At 42.7% G+C, this 14574-nt stretch overlaps 2 protein-coding genes and 1 non-coding gene across 4 annotated transcripts in view; 2 read left to right on the top strand and 1 right to left on the bottom strand.

Annotated features, from left to right (window-relative positions):
• The window catches only part of LOC118412397 (solute carrier organic anion transporter family member 5A1-like), a 9633-nt gene extending 729 nt beyond the window's left edge, over window positions 1-8904 (top strand). Inside the window, exons 2-15 of one of the 2 annotated variants that reach the window (XM_035815228.1) lie at window positions 723-781; window positions 1124-1263; window positions 1522-1670; window positions 2211-2374; window positions 3103-3276; window positions 3793-3913; window positions 4097-4290; window positions 4461-4625; window positions 5563-5749; window positions 6312-6447; window positions 6828-6997; window positions 7301-7365; window positions 7553-7849; window positions 7941-8904. In XM_035815228.1, coding sequence (XP_035671121.1) covers window positions 766-781; window positions 1124-1263; window positions 1522-1670; window positions 2211-2374; window positions 3103-3276; window positions 3793-3913; window positions 4097-4290; window positions 4461-4625; window positions 5563-5749; window positions 6312-6447; window positions 6828-6997; window positions 7301-7365; window positions 7553-7839 — 1968 coding nt within the window. In that variant the 5' untranslated portion in view covers window positions 723-765 and the 3' untranslated portion in view covers window positions 7840-7849; window positions 7941-8904. Of the gene's footprint in view, window positions 1-722; window positions 782-1123; window positions 1264-1521; window positions 1671-2210; window positions 2375-3102; window positions 3277-3792; window positions 3914-4096; window positions 4291-4460; window positions 4626-5562; window positions 5750-6311; window positions 6448-6827; window positions 6998-7300; window positions 7366-7552 lie in introns of both variants that reach the window. The other variant, XM_035815227.1, reaches the window with a different exon arrangement.
• Window positions 4899-4971, top strand: Trnak-cuu. The gene has a single exon. It is a non-coding gene; the product is annotated as a tRNA-Lys (tRNA).
• Window positions 8905-10944: 2040 nt separating the features above from the next.
• The window catches only part of LOC118410802 (cubilin-like), a 5598-nt gene continuing 1968 nt past the window's right edge, over window positions 10945-14574 (bottom strand). Inside the window, exons 4-11 of the mRNA XM_035812633.1 lie at window positions 14218-14247; window positions 13747-13872; window positions 13125-13250; window positions 12626-12844; window positions 12122-12320; window positions 11719-11882; window positions 11237-11407; window positions 10945-11090 (exon numbers count right to left, since the gene is read on the bottom strand). Of these exons, the coding sequence (XP_035668526.1) occupies window positions 11032-11090; window positions 11237-11407; window positions 11719-11882; window positions 12122-12320; window positions 12626-12844; window positions 13125-13250; window positions 13747-13872; window positions 14218-14247 (1094 nt within the window). The 3' untranslated portion in view covers window positions 10945-11031. The remainder of the gene's footprint in view (window positions 11091-11236; window positions 11408-11718; window positions 11883-12121; window positions 12321-12625; window positions 12845-13124; window positions 13251-13746; window positions 13873-14217; window positions 14248-14574) is intronic.

Genomic DNA, 14574 nt, shown 5'->3' with positions numbered 1-14574 from the left:
TTTTAAAGTTGATTCTGTGACTGATGACGTATTTCATGTGTATATACATGCCAAGTCATCCAGGAATAAAGCTGAATCTGAATTGGGAAATACAATTTACACAGCTTTCATCGCTCAACCAAGGTGTACATGGGCACCTGACTTCGATTGGGTAGGCAAAATGCGGTGGAAGCAGAGGAATTGGTTACACTTTCCAATACCGTGCCCATTACACAGCCCCTACGACCTCAGCTATGCGACCACTGCCTTATCATTACATGAATTACAGCTCTATCAATTTATTTTTGCTCCCCGTTTGTGTTTGGTTAGGCAGAGGGTTTGTCCTTTGAGTTTATGTAATCCCCATGTTTCTCACCTTATTACAATACGTCTCTTTCGAAATTTCATGGAGATGAAGAAAACTTTAGGAACAAGTTCTGACCTCTCTGAAAAGAACTGTGTATCATCCACAGTGCTTGCTAAACCATAGAATATTAGGTGAAGACTCCTATTATATTCTACACCCCCCCCCCCCCCACACACACACCGCATGTACACACACATGCCACACAAATGCCCCAAATCACATGTGCACACACACACAAACACACACCATTTGTATAGTACATATCATACTGGGGTTGTTCAAACACATGACATTGTATACATCAATCAGGTTGTATACCAAAGTGCCTAAATAGAAAGCAAGACCATCATGACGCTCATAAATGTTGTCGTTGTAGGCGATGTGCATGTTGTGAAGCAGGTGACACAAACCAAACAGAAATGGCGGAGAAAGAAGGTAACAAATAAGCTTCCTATTAGCTCTGACGTTATAAGGAAGAACTGTTTGTATTTCACACTTATCGAGCTCTAATAAGGTCTGTGTGGTAAAACTGAACAAAAAACTTATTTCTAAACTACATGTAAGTAAATAGTTCATAAAACTTTTTTTTCTGAAACCATTATGTAAATGAATTCACAGAGCTTTCGCTTTCATTCAGTGTTTAAGCATGACATAAAACATGTAATTTGCCAGGTGAATCTGACTCAAGGACGAAATACTCTCTTTCCTACATAATCTAAACGAAAATACAGAATTAACTGAGAAATGTCTGACAAATGATGCTTTTCGCACCTGTAGATCCTCACATGTCCAAGGCAAACCTGTCAGAAGAGAAGCCGGCTGAATGCGGCCTCGGTCCCGTCAAGCCCCGCTGGATGAGAAGGTGTGCTGACGTCAGATGTTTGGTGGCCATGATTTGTGTCTTCAACTTTCTTACGGTATGGCATCGGCTATGTGTGTGTGCGCGCGCGCAAGTGTGTATATATATATGTGTGTGTGTGTGTGTGTGTGTGTGTGTGTGTGTGTGTGTGTGTGTGTGTGTGTGTGTGAGAGAGTGAGTGTGCCTGTGTGTGTGCGTGCGTGCGCGCGCGCGTTTGCGTTCGTACGTGTGTGTGTACATGTGTGCCTGTGTGTGTGCGCGTTCGTGCGTTCATCCAAGAGGTATTGGCTAATTCAATCTCCATCGCATTGTTTAGTCCTCTATCCACTTCGGGTACCTGAACGGCGTCCTGACTACTATAGAGAGACAGTTCGGCATCAGCAGTTACCAGTCCGGTCTGATCAAGAGCTGTAAGGAGATAGGAGAACTCTGCATCGTGCTCTTCGTGTCGTACTTAGGAGGGAAGTAAGTCTACGTATTGTGGTATAGGCATCGGTTATACAATGTAAACTGCCTGCTCCCCTTGAGTACTGAATACATGTGAAATTGTGCGAAAATGTGATGTTATGCGAATGCAATAATACGTCTACGTACAATTGTCAACTCTAACCAGTCTTGCATCATCATGTGAATACCATACCTTCGGCAGAAGATCATATTTCCAATCTGACTATGCGGCAGAGTGACTGTGGAGGCAGGGGCATGCCATTTAAAGCAATGGGTGGATTTTCGTGATTTCTATCACTGATATATGGTCATATAATGTCTTTGCAGTAACCATGGGTATTAAAAGTGTGATAAGTTGTACCTATCTACTGTATTATGTTTTGTTGGCTGCCCTTCTCCTTACAACAGGGTCACAGTACCCTTATTGTAGTTAACTATTCACCCATATATGGCAATATCTCTCCAGACTTTACAACGCAAATATTTGTACGTGTGCCTTGAAGAAAGCAATGACATGAATTATGGCTTTTGTAACTTCAACCTTTGTGTCTCGTCTAGAGGTCACCGTCCGGTCGTTCTGGGCGCGACCATTTTCCTGACGGGGGTGGGGATGACCATGTTGGCTATACCTCATTACCTGCTGGACCTTTACGAGTACGGGAACAACCAAGGGAACGGGACCCTAGGGGCCGGGCTGTGTCCTGCTCCAATTAACACCACAGGTTTGTAACAAAACAACTTCAAACTGAACTTAAACTAGGATTCAAATCCCATGTCATTCCACGGAAGCTGTGCCCTTGGGAAAGGTACTTTACGCGACTTTGCTCACACCCAGGTGTAAAAATGGGTACCTGACTTCGGTTGGGGAGGTTAAAATCAGTGGAAGAAGAGGAATGGGCTCCGACTTCCAACACATTGAATAACGCCCCACTGCCCCTAGGTTCTTAAAAAGAGCTATAGTATTACCTATCTATACAAACCAGCTCTTCAGCACCAAGGTCAGTAACCCCGGCAGTAGACCAGGGACTTTGGCTATTGACAAAAACATCCTGTCTGTAGCAAAAATATCATTATTGCCAGGATACGTAGGAATTAGTTCACGTCAGTCTGATCCTATTCTAAATTGTTGATATAGTCTAGCGGTAACGAATTCACCTCACGGGCAGTGGATCTTTGGTTTCGATCCCGCTTATATCTTTTTTTTTGTTCAAAGTTATGGATTATCATAGGCTGTAAGATATGCCGTGCACGTGACGGGCTCCTACTTATGCAGGCGGGAATAGAAGCTTGCAGTACCGTGGGAACCCACGGCTCATGTGGAAGCTGGCCTTGCCCAGCTACAGGTTGACTTGTATTCACTAATGCAGTTTATAGGTGTATCTCTCTACCTGTCTAACGTCACAATGTGTTGCATAGTCTAATTCTCTCCAACAATCTTTCTTCACCTAAGTTGATGACCCTATCTGCCTAGCCGGAAGTGGTGCCGGAAGTAGCTCTGACACGTTGATATACTATATGTATATCGGGATGGTTCTGAGCGGATTTGGTCCGAGCGCCTTCACGACTATCGGCATCTCTTACATGGATGACCATGCGCCCAAGAAAACGTCCCCTCTGTATTATGGTAGGTTTTGAAGTATATCTTTGTTGTAGTAAAAAAAAGACAAAGTTTGTTATTTGTTTGTTTGTTTGATTCTTTATCTTTGTTATAGTATGGAAATGCATTATCCAATTGTATCGGCAAGAGATCTACCTTGTACACCTACCCATTCGATTAGTTGAAATCCTACATATTACATAATGTCAATGTGCTACTTAGGATAAATTAACTTGTACGTTCTCAACATCCTGTCAGGGACAAAGCTTTTGTTTAAGTCCCAACCATTTGCATACTATTAGATGACTGGAATACAGAAATATTCATTGAAACGTACATGTGTTAAAACTCAACACAGTTGTATGGATCAGAAAATCTACTCAAGCAATGAGGAGGAATACAAATTTCATCCATGTTTGGGACTGTAGCATGTGCGAAGAACCAGTTTGTATTGCAATGAACAAAGGATCGGGTGGTCATTACAACGTCGGTAGATTATAACACACAGGTTGTTAATCAGTACGCAATCTCCTTACGTTTCAGGTATTATCTACGCCTGTGGGTCAGCAGCAGCGGCCCTGGGTTATGTGGTCAGCTCCGTCCTCCTGTCCTTCTTTGTGGACTTCGACAGAGTGGACACCGCTTCAGTCACCATCAACCCCTAGTACGTAACATGAAATGCGCAATTAAGGAAGTTAAAATGATTTTATGAAGTCACGGTGTCTGTGTAGTTTGGATTGTTAAATTTTAATCCAAGGGTCCTGTGTAACACGGTCTTGTTGGATAATATGAAGACCAAAATAAATCTCTTAAGTAAACTAATTAATCATCCTATTATTTTGTGCAGCGACTCCCGGTGGATCGGCGCCTGGTGGCTGGGGTTCCTGTGTGTGGGCGTGCCGCTAGTTATTGTCTCCTTCCCCTTCTTCTGCTTCCCCAAGTCTCTTCCAGTCCCGCCCGAGGAGGAGGAGGAGGAGGAGGGACATGACAAGACCGTCAAAGAGGAACCGCGAAGTACTGATGACCCGGGGATTATCAAAGGTACGGGATTTGCACTGGCGTAACTATGACGTCAACACTATCAGCCATGTTGATTGGTTAAGGGCAAATAACACTAATAGCCCTTCATATCCTTATACATGGACATTATGGTAGGAAGAAGCCATGAAAAGTCACCTACCTGAAGTTGACCCCCTCCCATTTTTCCACAGGGATATTCGTGCAAGGATGGAGCCTCCTAACCAACGCAGTCTACATGACGATGCTGTGTGCCAGTATCTTTACTGTAGCCTTACTGCAGGGCTTCACCCTCTACACACCCAAACTGGTGGAGGTTAACTTCGGCCTGACAGCATCGGCAGCAAGTCTCTACACTGGTTAGTGTCACTCACTCACCCACCCACCCACTCACTCACTCACTCACCCACTCACTCACTTACTCACCCACTCACTCACTCACTCACTCACTCACTCACTCACTCACTCACCCACTCACTCACTCACTCACTCACCCACTCACTCACTCACCCACTCACTCACTCACTCGAGATAAATCCTTTAAGTTAAGAGTTAGATGTTTTAGATGATACCTACTTTTTCATCAGTGACTAACAGTGGCTCTGAAAGACAATATTGCAGCCTGTATCACAGCCCGGCTAGCTCAGTCGGTAGAGCATGGGACTCTTAATCCCAGGGTCGTGGGTTCGAGCCCCACGTTGGGCGAGGTTAAATTTTTCTGAAACTATTAGTAGTAGTATTCGAAGTCTTCTCATTAGCATAGCTTAGGTTCATCGCGTGTACCAGATCGATTAGTCTCAGTATTAATATTATGTATTCATTAAATTTTGTTTTATTGGCATCTATTTTGTGTGCTGTACTTGCAGGGCCGATATATTGTGAGGGTGTTGCCAGGAATAGAGGAATACTCCAAATGTCAGATAATTACGCTTGACATGAAGATATCAGCGCCAGGCTAGCTCAGTCGGTAGAGCATGGGACTCTTAATCCCAGGGTCGTGGGTTCGAGCCCCACGTTGGGCGAATGTGTCTTTTTAGATTTCTGTTCAGTTTTCCTAAAGGACCCTGTAGTTTTTCAGGTTTTCTTGTTATCACAACTAACTAAGGACCACGACACTCATTCTATTCATAATGCCCGATTCCATAGTTTTCTTTACAGCTAGATCTCATTCCTGCAGAGTGCGGTGATGTAAGCAATGAGTCATCCAATCAACGAAACGTGACTTGTAATAGCACAATTTGCTAGATATGTAGCGTAGATGTAATTAAGATTGGCGGATTGTATTGTTTTGCTCAGGGGCCATCTGCGTCCCCGGTAACATCGCAGGAGTTCTGATCGGAGGTTTTGTCACCAGAAAGTGGAAGCTTCGCGGTCTCCAGTGTATGACGTTTGTCATCATCTGCTCCATCTTGGGAACTTCCCTTGGAGCTCTGATGTGGTTAACTCCGTGTGACTCCTCCGGTGTGGCGGACGGCGTTCTACAGTGAGTGAAACCATTTTCATTTATCTACAAAGCTCAAATGATGAGCATGGGCAATTGACCTTGACGATTCCTAAAGAAGACAAATACTTTGATTAAAATTCCATATGTACATCTTTCACTTCCTGTCACTCTTCTGTAAACGTGCATGGAAAACATATCACTTCGAAAGACCTATGCGTGAAAATAACTCCCCCAGAATTAGTAGCCTCTGCCATTGACCCCATGACCTGAACTGTCTGACAAATCTGATAAACGAACACCTCTACTTCCTGTCCACATTGACTTCCTGTCATTCCTTCAAGTCTGAACTTTTTAGTGACACCATATTTCCATTCACTTCGTCCCACTGTATTGACAGTACATTTGAATAACTACAGATACTGTTAGTGACAATACAGAGAAGAGGTCAGCATACCAGACCCGATTATTCCTACCTGATGACTCAACAGCAACTCCAAAACTTAAAAAAAAAAACACTTTTTCCATCTTCACTCACTGCCGAACTCCAAAGGAGTTGCTATATATAGGAGTATTATCACGGTATGTCCTCTTTCTAAAATAGGTCGTGCCTTAGTAGAGGTTGCGCATGCTCAGATAACAACCCAATCCCGGTGTGCGGCGCAGATGGCACGACGTACTACTCCGCATGCGTCGCAGGGTGCCAAGGCCTCCAACTACTGAACGGAACAGCATTCCCGGTAATAACCTTTGTGAAGGAAGATTGCCTCCGGCGGAGGTATTGTTTTGAGCGTGTCTATGCTGGCGTATCACATACATTGCAATATATCCACAGACTCCGCACACGATTTGCAGTTTTAAACCTCCCGGCGTAATGCAGCCAACTTCCCGTTTTTGTATCTTCTGTGTCTGTACATGCTATGGTCTCTTTGACATGGAAAAGAAATATGGCGTTTATTTTTGAGTTCCTATAATGGCTATCATAGACTTGGCTATAATGACTCGTCTTGCCTGGGCCCGTAGGAAAATAATCTCAATGGTCAAAATTGTCAAGTGCCTCTTATATAGAATCTGATGTTTCCATTACCAGTACATATTTGAATGTATCGTCCTTTTTTAGACGTACAACTACACTGATTGCGAATGCCTGCAGTCCGGCACGTGGGCGCTGCAGGGACAGTGCAGCACGCCCTGTCCTCAGTGGAAGTTTATCCTCTTCATGGCTTCAGCCTTCTGTCTGACATTCCTGTCCGGGATGCAGATATCTCCCTCGTATCAGATCTACATCAGGTGAGCATCATGAAATATGTCATAAATATCCATGTGTCAATAGACCTAAAACTATTTGCTATGTCAATCTCGGGCATCAGTTTGAATCCGCTCACCCGAGAGCAAAGACTAACGAGATCTTGCGAGATTTCGGACCATAACGAGACTGTTGTTACATTTTGTTTTAGGAACATGTTATTTGTTGTCCCAGTAAGTTTTAATGTGTCTTAAGCGTCGAGTCTTATGATAGAGAACAGCTAATGTTTTATTTCTATCATCTTTTCAACTTTGGCATATATTAAAGCCGAGCTTTGTAATTTACAGGTCCGTCAAGGTGGAAGAGAAATCCTTCGCGCTCGGCATCAGGCATTTGGTGCAGAGGCTGCTCTGTAAGTTATTACATTTCTTCTGCGGAACATAGACAACTACTAAGCGAAATTTTATAGCCATGCAATTTACCACTAGCCTATATATATCGTGTTCGGTCTTGGTAATCATAATGATTCCATTCAAAGCTACACAACTACCAAATAGAGAAGAGTGCTTTAAAAATTCTCTTCGTTATTTTGCACACAGCTAACATCCCGGCTCCGGTGTATTTGGGTGCGGTCATCGACGCAGCCTGCACCATGTGGCAAATGTCATGCGGAAATAGCAAGGCATGCTGGGTCTACGACAGAAGGCAGTTCGCATACGGCTACCTCGGTCTCATGTACGGACTGTCGGGAGGGGTGCTTGTATTTTGGGTGGCGACATGGGTCGCTCTTAGGTATCAGTGGAAGAAAACTAAGACAGCTAAAATACAGACAGCCAATGGCATCGCAGCACCATATGACACAGAGGATGACGAGACCAGACTGTAGCAACTCGGCCGACTCATGTCGTCACAACCCAACATGACGGTGCCCATGGACTGTCGACTCGACTATAAAAAGCGACTATCATAAGACTGAGCAGAGCACAGGAGATTAATGCTTTTGACCGTTTACAGCTTAAAGGTACATATCTGATATTTTGAGAAAGATAAGCCTCACTGAGGTTTTTCACAGCAATCCAGAAAGCCTCAAGATTCTTTGAAATGATCTCAAGACATAGGACTTTTTCAAAGCAACTTTCAAAATCTCAAGCTCTTTGGCATAAATCTCAAGATTTGTTTGTATTTTGAACGAAACGTGCCCCCGCTGGGGTCACTATGATCCGTTAAGTACCCTTTTCTCCCAAAGTATCAGATATATAAGATTAAGCTGAGTGCTCTGTTCAGTCCAATAATAATCTGCTCGCTGTTAAGATAGGTTTTGCTTTCACAAACCTGTTATCATGACGTAGACAACGTTTCTTTTGAAAATCCAACCAGATAGATTTGCTCTGTAACTTACACGACAACTCTGACATTTAGTATTTCCTACAATATTACCGCCATTGAATCTCATCTGTGTTGGTAGTTATCATAGTACAATGCTAAACTTTCTTCCAACACAAAGGTATACATGGATCAAATTTGCAACTGTCGACTTCTTCAGTATCAATGCTTTTGTGCAATCACTTCAGAACGTAATGTTTAGCATTGTTACTATAATATTACCGCCAGTTGGTGTTTAGTTGAAGAAATCTCTGCCAAAGTTGTAGCGGGGTTGTTCGCGTCTGTGTTTTCAACATCCAAAATTATCGAATAAACCAACAAATGCCAGCTTTAGCCATCCAAAATGATGTTCTATCATTAGGTAGGCAGCTATAAGCCCATGTAGTATGATCCATGGTCCAAGGTTTATACGCATAAAAGTTTAAAAAGAAAAGAAAATATGGGAACAAATGCAATAAATAAGATTGTGTATAACACATATAACTGACATGAATATCTGTGGATATTTTATATTGCTATAGGTATGACGTTACGTTGTCAAATCATACTTATTGAAGTATGAAATCTGCACACAAATATGTTAGCATTGCAATAATTTATCTGTCTGTAATTACATTCCAACCACTCTACAGATATGGGTTGAAATATGTTGCTTTCCCTGATGTTTCTCCTCCGTCTTCTCCTATAAAATCTTAAAATTGATTCATCTACGTCAATGATCAATAACATAAACAATTATCAAACAGTAATCTATTTACATTGCATAAAAAATCATGTTTAATCATAACCCACTGCATAGATAACCAACAATGTCAATTCGAGTTGCGAACAAATTGAGTAAATGAATGAAAAAAGAACTAGAGTTCGGCGACCTCATACATCCATGAAATATTGTGAGCTTTTGTCAATTTCATGCAAATGACTTACATATACATTGTTTATGCATGGCGATGTTCATTATTGACTAATGTACTCATGTCACAAGTATAAATTCCCATCAGTCATTATGCGGATTTGCTATTTTTGTATATGTTATGCAAATCAGTTCCTCATTTGCATATTTGGTATCTGCTTATGTTTCACCTATCATAACTTACATGTGTTACATTTACTGAAGTTCAGCTGTTGAAAACATTGGAATTGTACAATTTCCTCATTAATTATGCAAACTAAGTCCTCATTTGCATGAAATGCATATCATTATGAACATCTTTGCCTAAGCTACCTGCATACCAAAAATAATGGCAATCCATCATTCCTTTCTACAGTTATCCTCTTTGGAGTGTCTTGACAAAAACGCCCCTGCAGTTCCAAAATTAAATTCTAGGGGGCTGAAACTTGCCCCACTTTGTCATGACGATGGAACCTATAGGCAAGCCATGAAGTTATAGGTTAACTACATGGGAGTATCTACTTCCATCGTTTCTTGAATCACTGTACTCTTCTTGTGATCGACAGAAAAATACAATAAACGCTAAATATGTTATGCATAAAACGTAACTATCTGTTCTTAAATTCCAGCACAGCCTTGTATAGAACAATATTAAGTGGCAAATTTAAGTGGCTCCGAAACAGAAAAAATGGAGACGACTTTTTACTCACCTTACGAAGTTGCCCAAGTGGTAGTATGACCCTTCACAGATAAAGCTACCGAGCTATGGCCCCTTTGCTCCAGTTACAGACTGTTCCACTTTTACTTAAAGGGGTGGAGCTGTTATTTTATCATTATACCGAACCAAATAAGAAAGTTCATTGCATAACACATGACTTACTCAGATACCCAACAAGTCCTACTTTCTATAATTTGATATATTATATGAATCAAGAATACAAGCGAGAATTGAAAACAAAATTAGATGATGATCCGACAGTCTTACTTGTTAGGATAGTGGGCGTATCGCTAGGCAGTTCTGCTGAGGTGCACCTTTGACACTACTTAGTTATCAATTTGGCTGTCTAGCACACATAACCAGGGCTGCTCGACTAGCCTCTGGCTAGTACAAAATACTGACTACATTATACAAAATTTTTCCCACTTTGGTACTATGACAAAATATGTTTGCCCATTTTGTGACCTGCAAGTCTTCACATACATGTAAGAAGCTGGCATGTTTATTCTGTGTAGGTAACCACGCCATAATTGCGACCCTTATTTCATAACGAGATAGCCAAACAAAACGGTGAATAAGTAAAGTTTAACGTATGTCAAAGCACCACACCATTTAAGTAATATTTACTGTCCACCATATCTTATAAAAGTAGATCAAGTGGTCTATTAAGTCTACATTAAGAGTCATTTATTACCCTATACCCTTTTTTGTCATTCTCTCACAGTTTAATTTACAACCAAAGGATGATGTCCAAGCATTATGTGTTGTATGCGTGTGTTTGTGTTTGTATTTGTATATGTGCGTACATGTGTTTGTGTACGTACTCGCGCGCTTGTGTGCTTCTGTGTGTGCCAGCATGTGTAAGATGTGTGTGTATGTGTGTGTGTGTGTGTGTGTGTGTGTGTGTGTGTGTGTATGTGCGTACGCGCGAACGTGCATGTGGGTTTGGGGGCTCAATAACACTATTATCTAACAACCATAGAAAACTAACGACAGTGTATATTTGGATGGCAGTTTATTAAGGCTCAAAAGCAGACCACAACGTTGGTTTCTGCAGGTAGGACTTCTGATCCAGGTAGGGCGTCTTACAAGATAAACCTGTCAAAGACGTCGTCCAATGCACCGCTCCCCTCGCCACTACCGTCTGAAAGACATTAAGACAAGAATGAATAAACAGATATAAATCAAGTATACTAACGTAAGATATCTGTACGTACGTGGGGTCGATCCCAAATGAGCTAAGTAACATGTATAAGATATAAACCTGTTTGGGATACAACAGTCCCATACCTGGTGAATCAGTTGTGGGCACCATGGGCGGGGCCGGAGTGGTCGCCGAGTGGAGGTATGTCCAGTTGAAGCGGAACCCGCGAGCCACGGTGTGCTGGTCAGTCTTGAATCTGATGCTCACCTTCTCGTAGTACGTGTCCATTGGAGGGGGCGAGCTGCCACAGAAACGTCCTGAGTGAAAGAATGAATGAATGAATGAATGAGTGTATTAATGACTGAATATATCATAACTGTTGTAATGGGTGTGAGGTGCGTAGAAACTTCCGATGCAAGGGAAAATCATATTAAATAAGCTAGTTTATGATTTCAATTGTGCATGCACTGGTTGGTGAACTGTTGCGATATGTCCAAGCTGAAGCCTACTGACTATAAACAAAAGAAAATATCAAGTTTCCAGTTAAGAACCATGTCTTAACCTTAACACATTTTTGCCAGTCTCTACAAGCAAAGAAGTGTCGTAGAGACTAACAGATGGGTCTTACCAACACGGTTGAGGCCGTTGTATATTTCGACGAAGTCGTACGTGCATCCCTGGTATTCCCCGGGCTTCTCCAGGTCGAAATCCGGGAACTCCAGGACCATGCCGGAAGGTTTCGCGCCCAAGTACCAGGTACAGTCGATATTATCATGGTAAGCAACAGGGAACCTGTGCGTGGATTGTACAATTATTCATCATCGTTATGGTCGAATTTTAACAAAAAGGCTTCCGTCCTCAAAGGCGTCGAAGCGTAATGTATTTTCGACAGCGATTACGGGTTACGTCAAGATTCAGACTGTGATGTCATAGTCAACCAATACTCTCCAAAATATCAACACCACCCTCTTCCAGGGTTGAAGCTGAGCTCTAACCTCCCTTCCTCCTTCAACGACTCCCTTTCCACTTACCCAGGAGATACCACCTCTCCATGTTGCCCGTGCAGCATTCCCCCACACTCCTCCAGCCCGGGACCGAAGGGGGTACCCCCCTCCACCTTGTACTTCAGCTTGAACCCCCTGTCCGCAATGCTGCCGTCCGTGAACATGTGGATGGTGACGTCCTGGTTGGACGTGATGTTGGTGGGGCCGTAGCTACCACACCAGGATCCTGAAATGAGAAGTTTTCTCGATTTCGTTTGAAGGTTCGTCTGTGACGGTATTAAATATACATGTATCTAGTTTTTCACGCGTTATTTCCGTACACAGGGCAAATCACAAGCATTCGGTCAGTTCTCTGAGTTCTGACGCTTTACAGGTTAGAAGTCTATTCAACGCGACCTGAACAGTCGCGTGGCGTCAGCAACTGGTCAAAGGTGCCCGGCAGTAGGTATTCCCCCGGCCATGATTTTGAGCGATAAAGGCAAAGATAAATGCTGTTATCCTTCCATGGACTTCAAATTTACAACAACTCACCAAGATTTCTGTCCCCGGCAAATACTTCGACGTAGTCAAACGTGCACGAGCCGAATGTCGCTGCCCCTCCCTCTAGGACGAAGTCCTGGAACTGGAGGGAGACTGTGCCCCCTCTAGCCGGGATTGTCCAGGAACAGTCCATGTCGTGGTCATAGTTGTTGGGGTAGTTAGGGGAGGTGAGCACACCGTGGTCTTTGTTGATGGTCTCGCCACATGGCTCTGGGTTGTTATAAAAAGGAATGACATGCTATGATGTATTAATTGGACGGAATCAAACACACAATAAACTTTTTCTTTTTCTTTCAAATCTCCTTTCAATTTGGAATTGACGAGGCCGTACAATGACATTAGTAGCCGTTTTTCGCTATTTTTGGGTAATTTATGGCATATATTTGCATTTATTGGAAACACCCGAAAACTGATACGCCCGGAGATAATCCTCCATATAATCAAATTAACATGGCCAAAAAAGAAATTTTGGGACAACGGATGTACTTACTGACGGCACAAGACACATAGTTCCCTTGGTACACATGGTCCAGGGAACACCAGCCGCCGTTGTTGTCTTGATCCACACACTCGTCATACGACTCCCCGTTGTAGGAGAACGGAAACACACAGTCCTCTGTGTGGTACAAGATAGAGATGATAAGTCTAGTCAAACTACTGTCATTATTGTGGATAGCCGGACTGTGTTCTATTAGCCTGGTATTCATCCTCTGATCACTCCCATGTCGAATAATACAAAATGACATTTGAATGTACGACAGGGAAGCCATCGAGGGGCCAACTGGTGCTACAATAGAGTGGATACCAGGATAATATTCCATAACACAACACAACAAGAAAAGCTCAAAATCATGTTTCGCTTTTCTCTGCCAACACCCTCTTTGGCTTGTAATGACTTTGTGACGTCAGCAACTGGCAGGAAGTCAGTCACCTCCCCGTCTAATGCCGACTCTGCTATCAATTATGGAACTCATTTGAGAATATATATCTATACTATACACTGCTGAATTTTGATGTCTATATCTGTATGTCCATGTCTGTATTTATTGAGGAATCATTGATGTAAACAATGCCATTTTGTAGAGGAGAAAACAAGTAAAAGTAAAAGCAACCTTCTCCGCAGTACTTGTAGTTGCCGTCATACACGGCGTCCAGAGAACACCAGAGCTCGCTGGAGTTCTCCAGGGTGCAGGTGGTGTACGTCTGGCCCTGGTACTCAAACGGGAAGTGGCACGCTTCTGTACTCAAAACAAGCAAGCAATAAACAAACTAAGACATATAAACATCATGGCAACTCCTGTCGATACATATGATGAATCATCAACCGCAACCCAATTGATACACCCCCCACCCCCCCAACAAAAAAAAATAGAGACTGTCGGCGGGCTGCACCAGCAAGCCTCTACCTCTACGCCCAAGCACGGGAAACAACAGACGATTAACCGGATAGTGAGTAGTTGCGTGAGTCTCGGAAAGATAAAGGGACACGGGCAAAGACATCGAGGACAAGTTGACAATCTAAAACCACGGAAAAGACCCATAGTAATTTCTAAATTGCAAAAAAAAATGAAAATATGGTGTACCTGGTTTGTCGTCGAGAGGATTCACAATCACTGAAAAAAAGAAGAGAAACTCCATTAGAAACCAATGGTAGCTAAGTTGTGACGTCGCAAACACACTACTTATTAGATAAAATAAACCCGTTTTACGTAGCCATTAATTCATTTCCATCAACGTTTCTGAAGCTGTCTGTCACCTTCCTAGGGCAATTCAGACTGGTTCACCTAGCGATTTAGCTATGCACTGTAGCTGTTTACAATGCGATCCCAAACGCATGTTAACATATATGTAAGCGTTTGGGATCACATATGTTAGCAGCGACACCTATAGCTGCAGTGTGATGCGAACCAGTCAGAATTCTGTAGAAACAAAGTCTCTTT

Source organism: Branchiostoma floridae, chromosome 3 (genome assembly GCF_000003815.2).
Source record: "Branchiostoma floridae strain S238N-H82 chromosome 3, Bfl_VNyyK, whole genome shotgun sequence".
NCBI classification, from domain to species: Eukaryota; Metazoa; Chordata; class Leptocardii; order Amphioxiformes; family Branchiostomatidae; genus Branchiostoma; species Branchiostoma floridae.
Note: the sequence above shows the minus strand (reverse complement) of the source record. Positions and strands in the feature narration are given on the sequence as shown.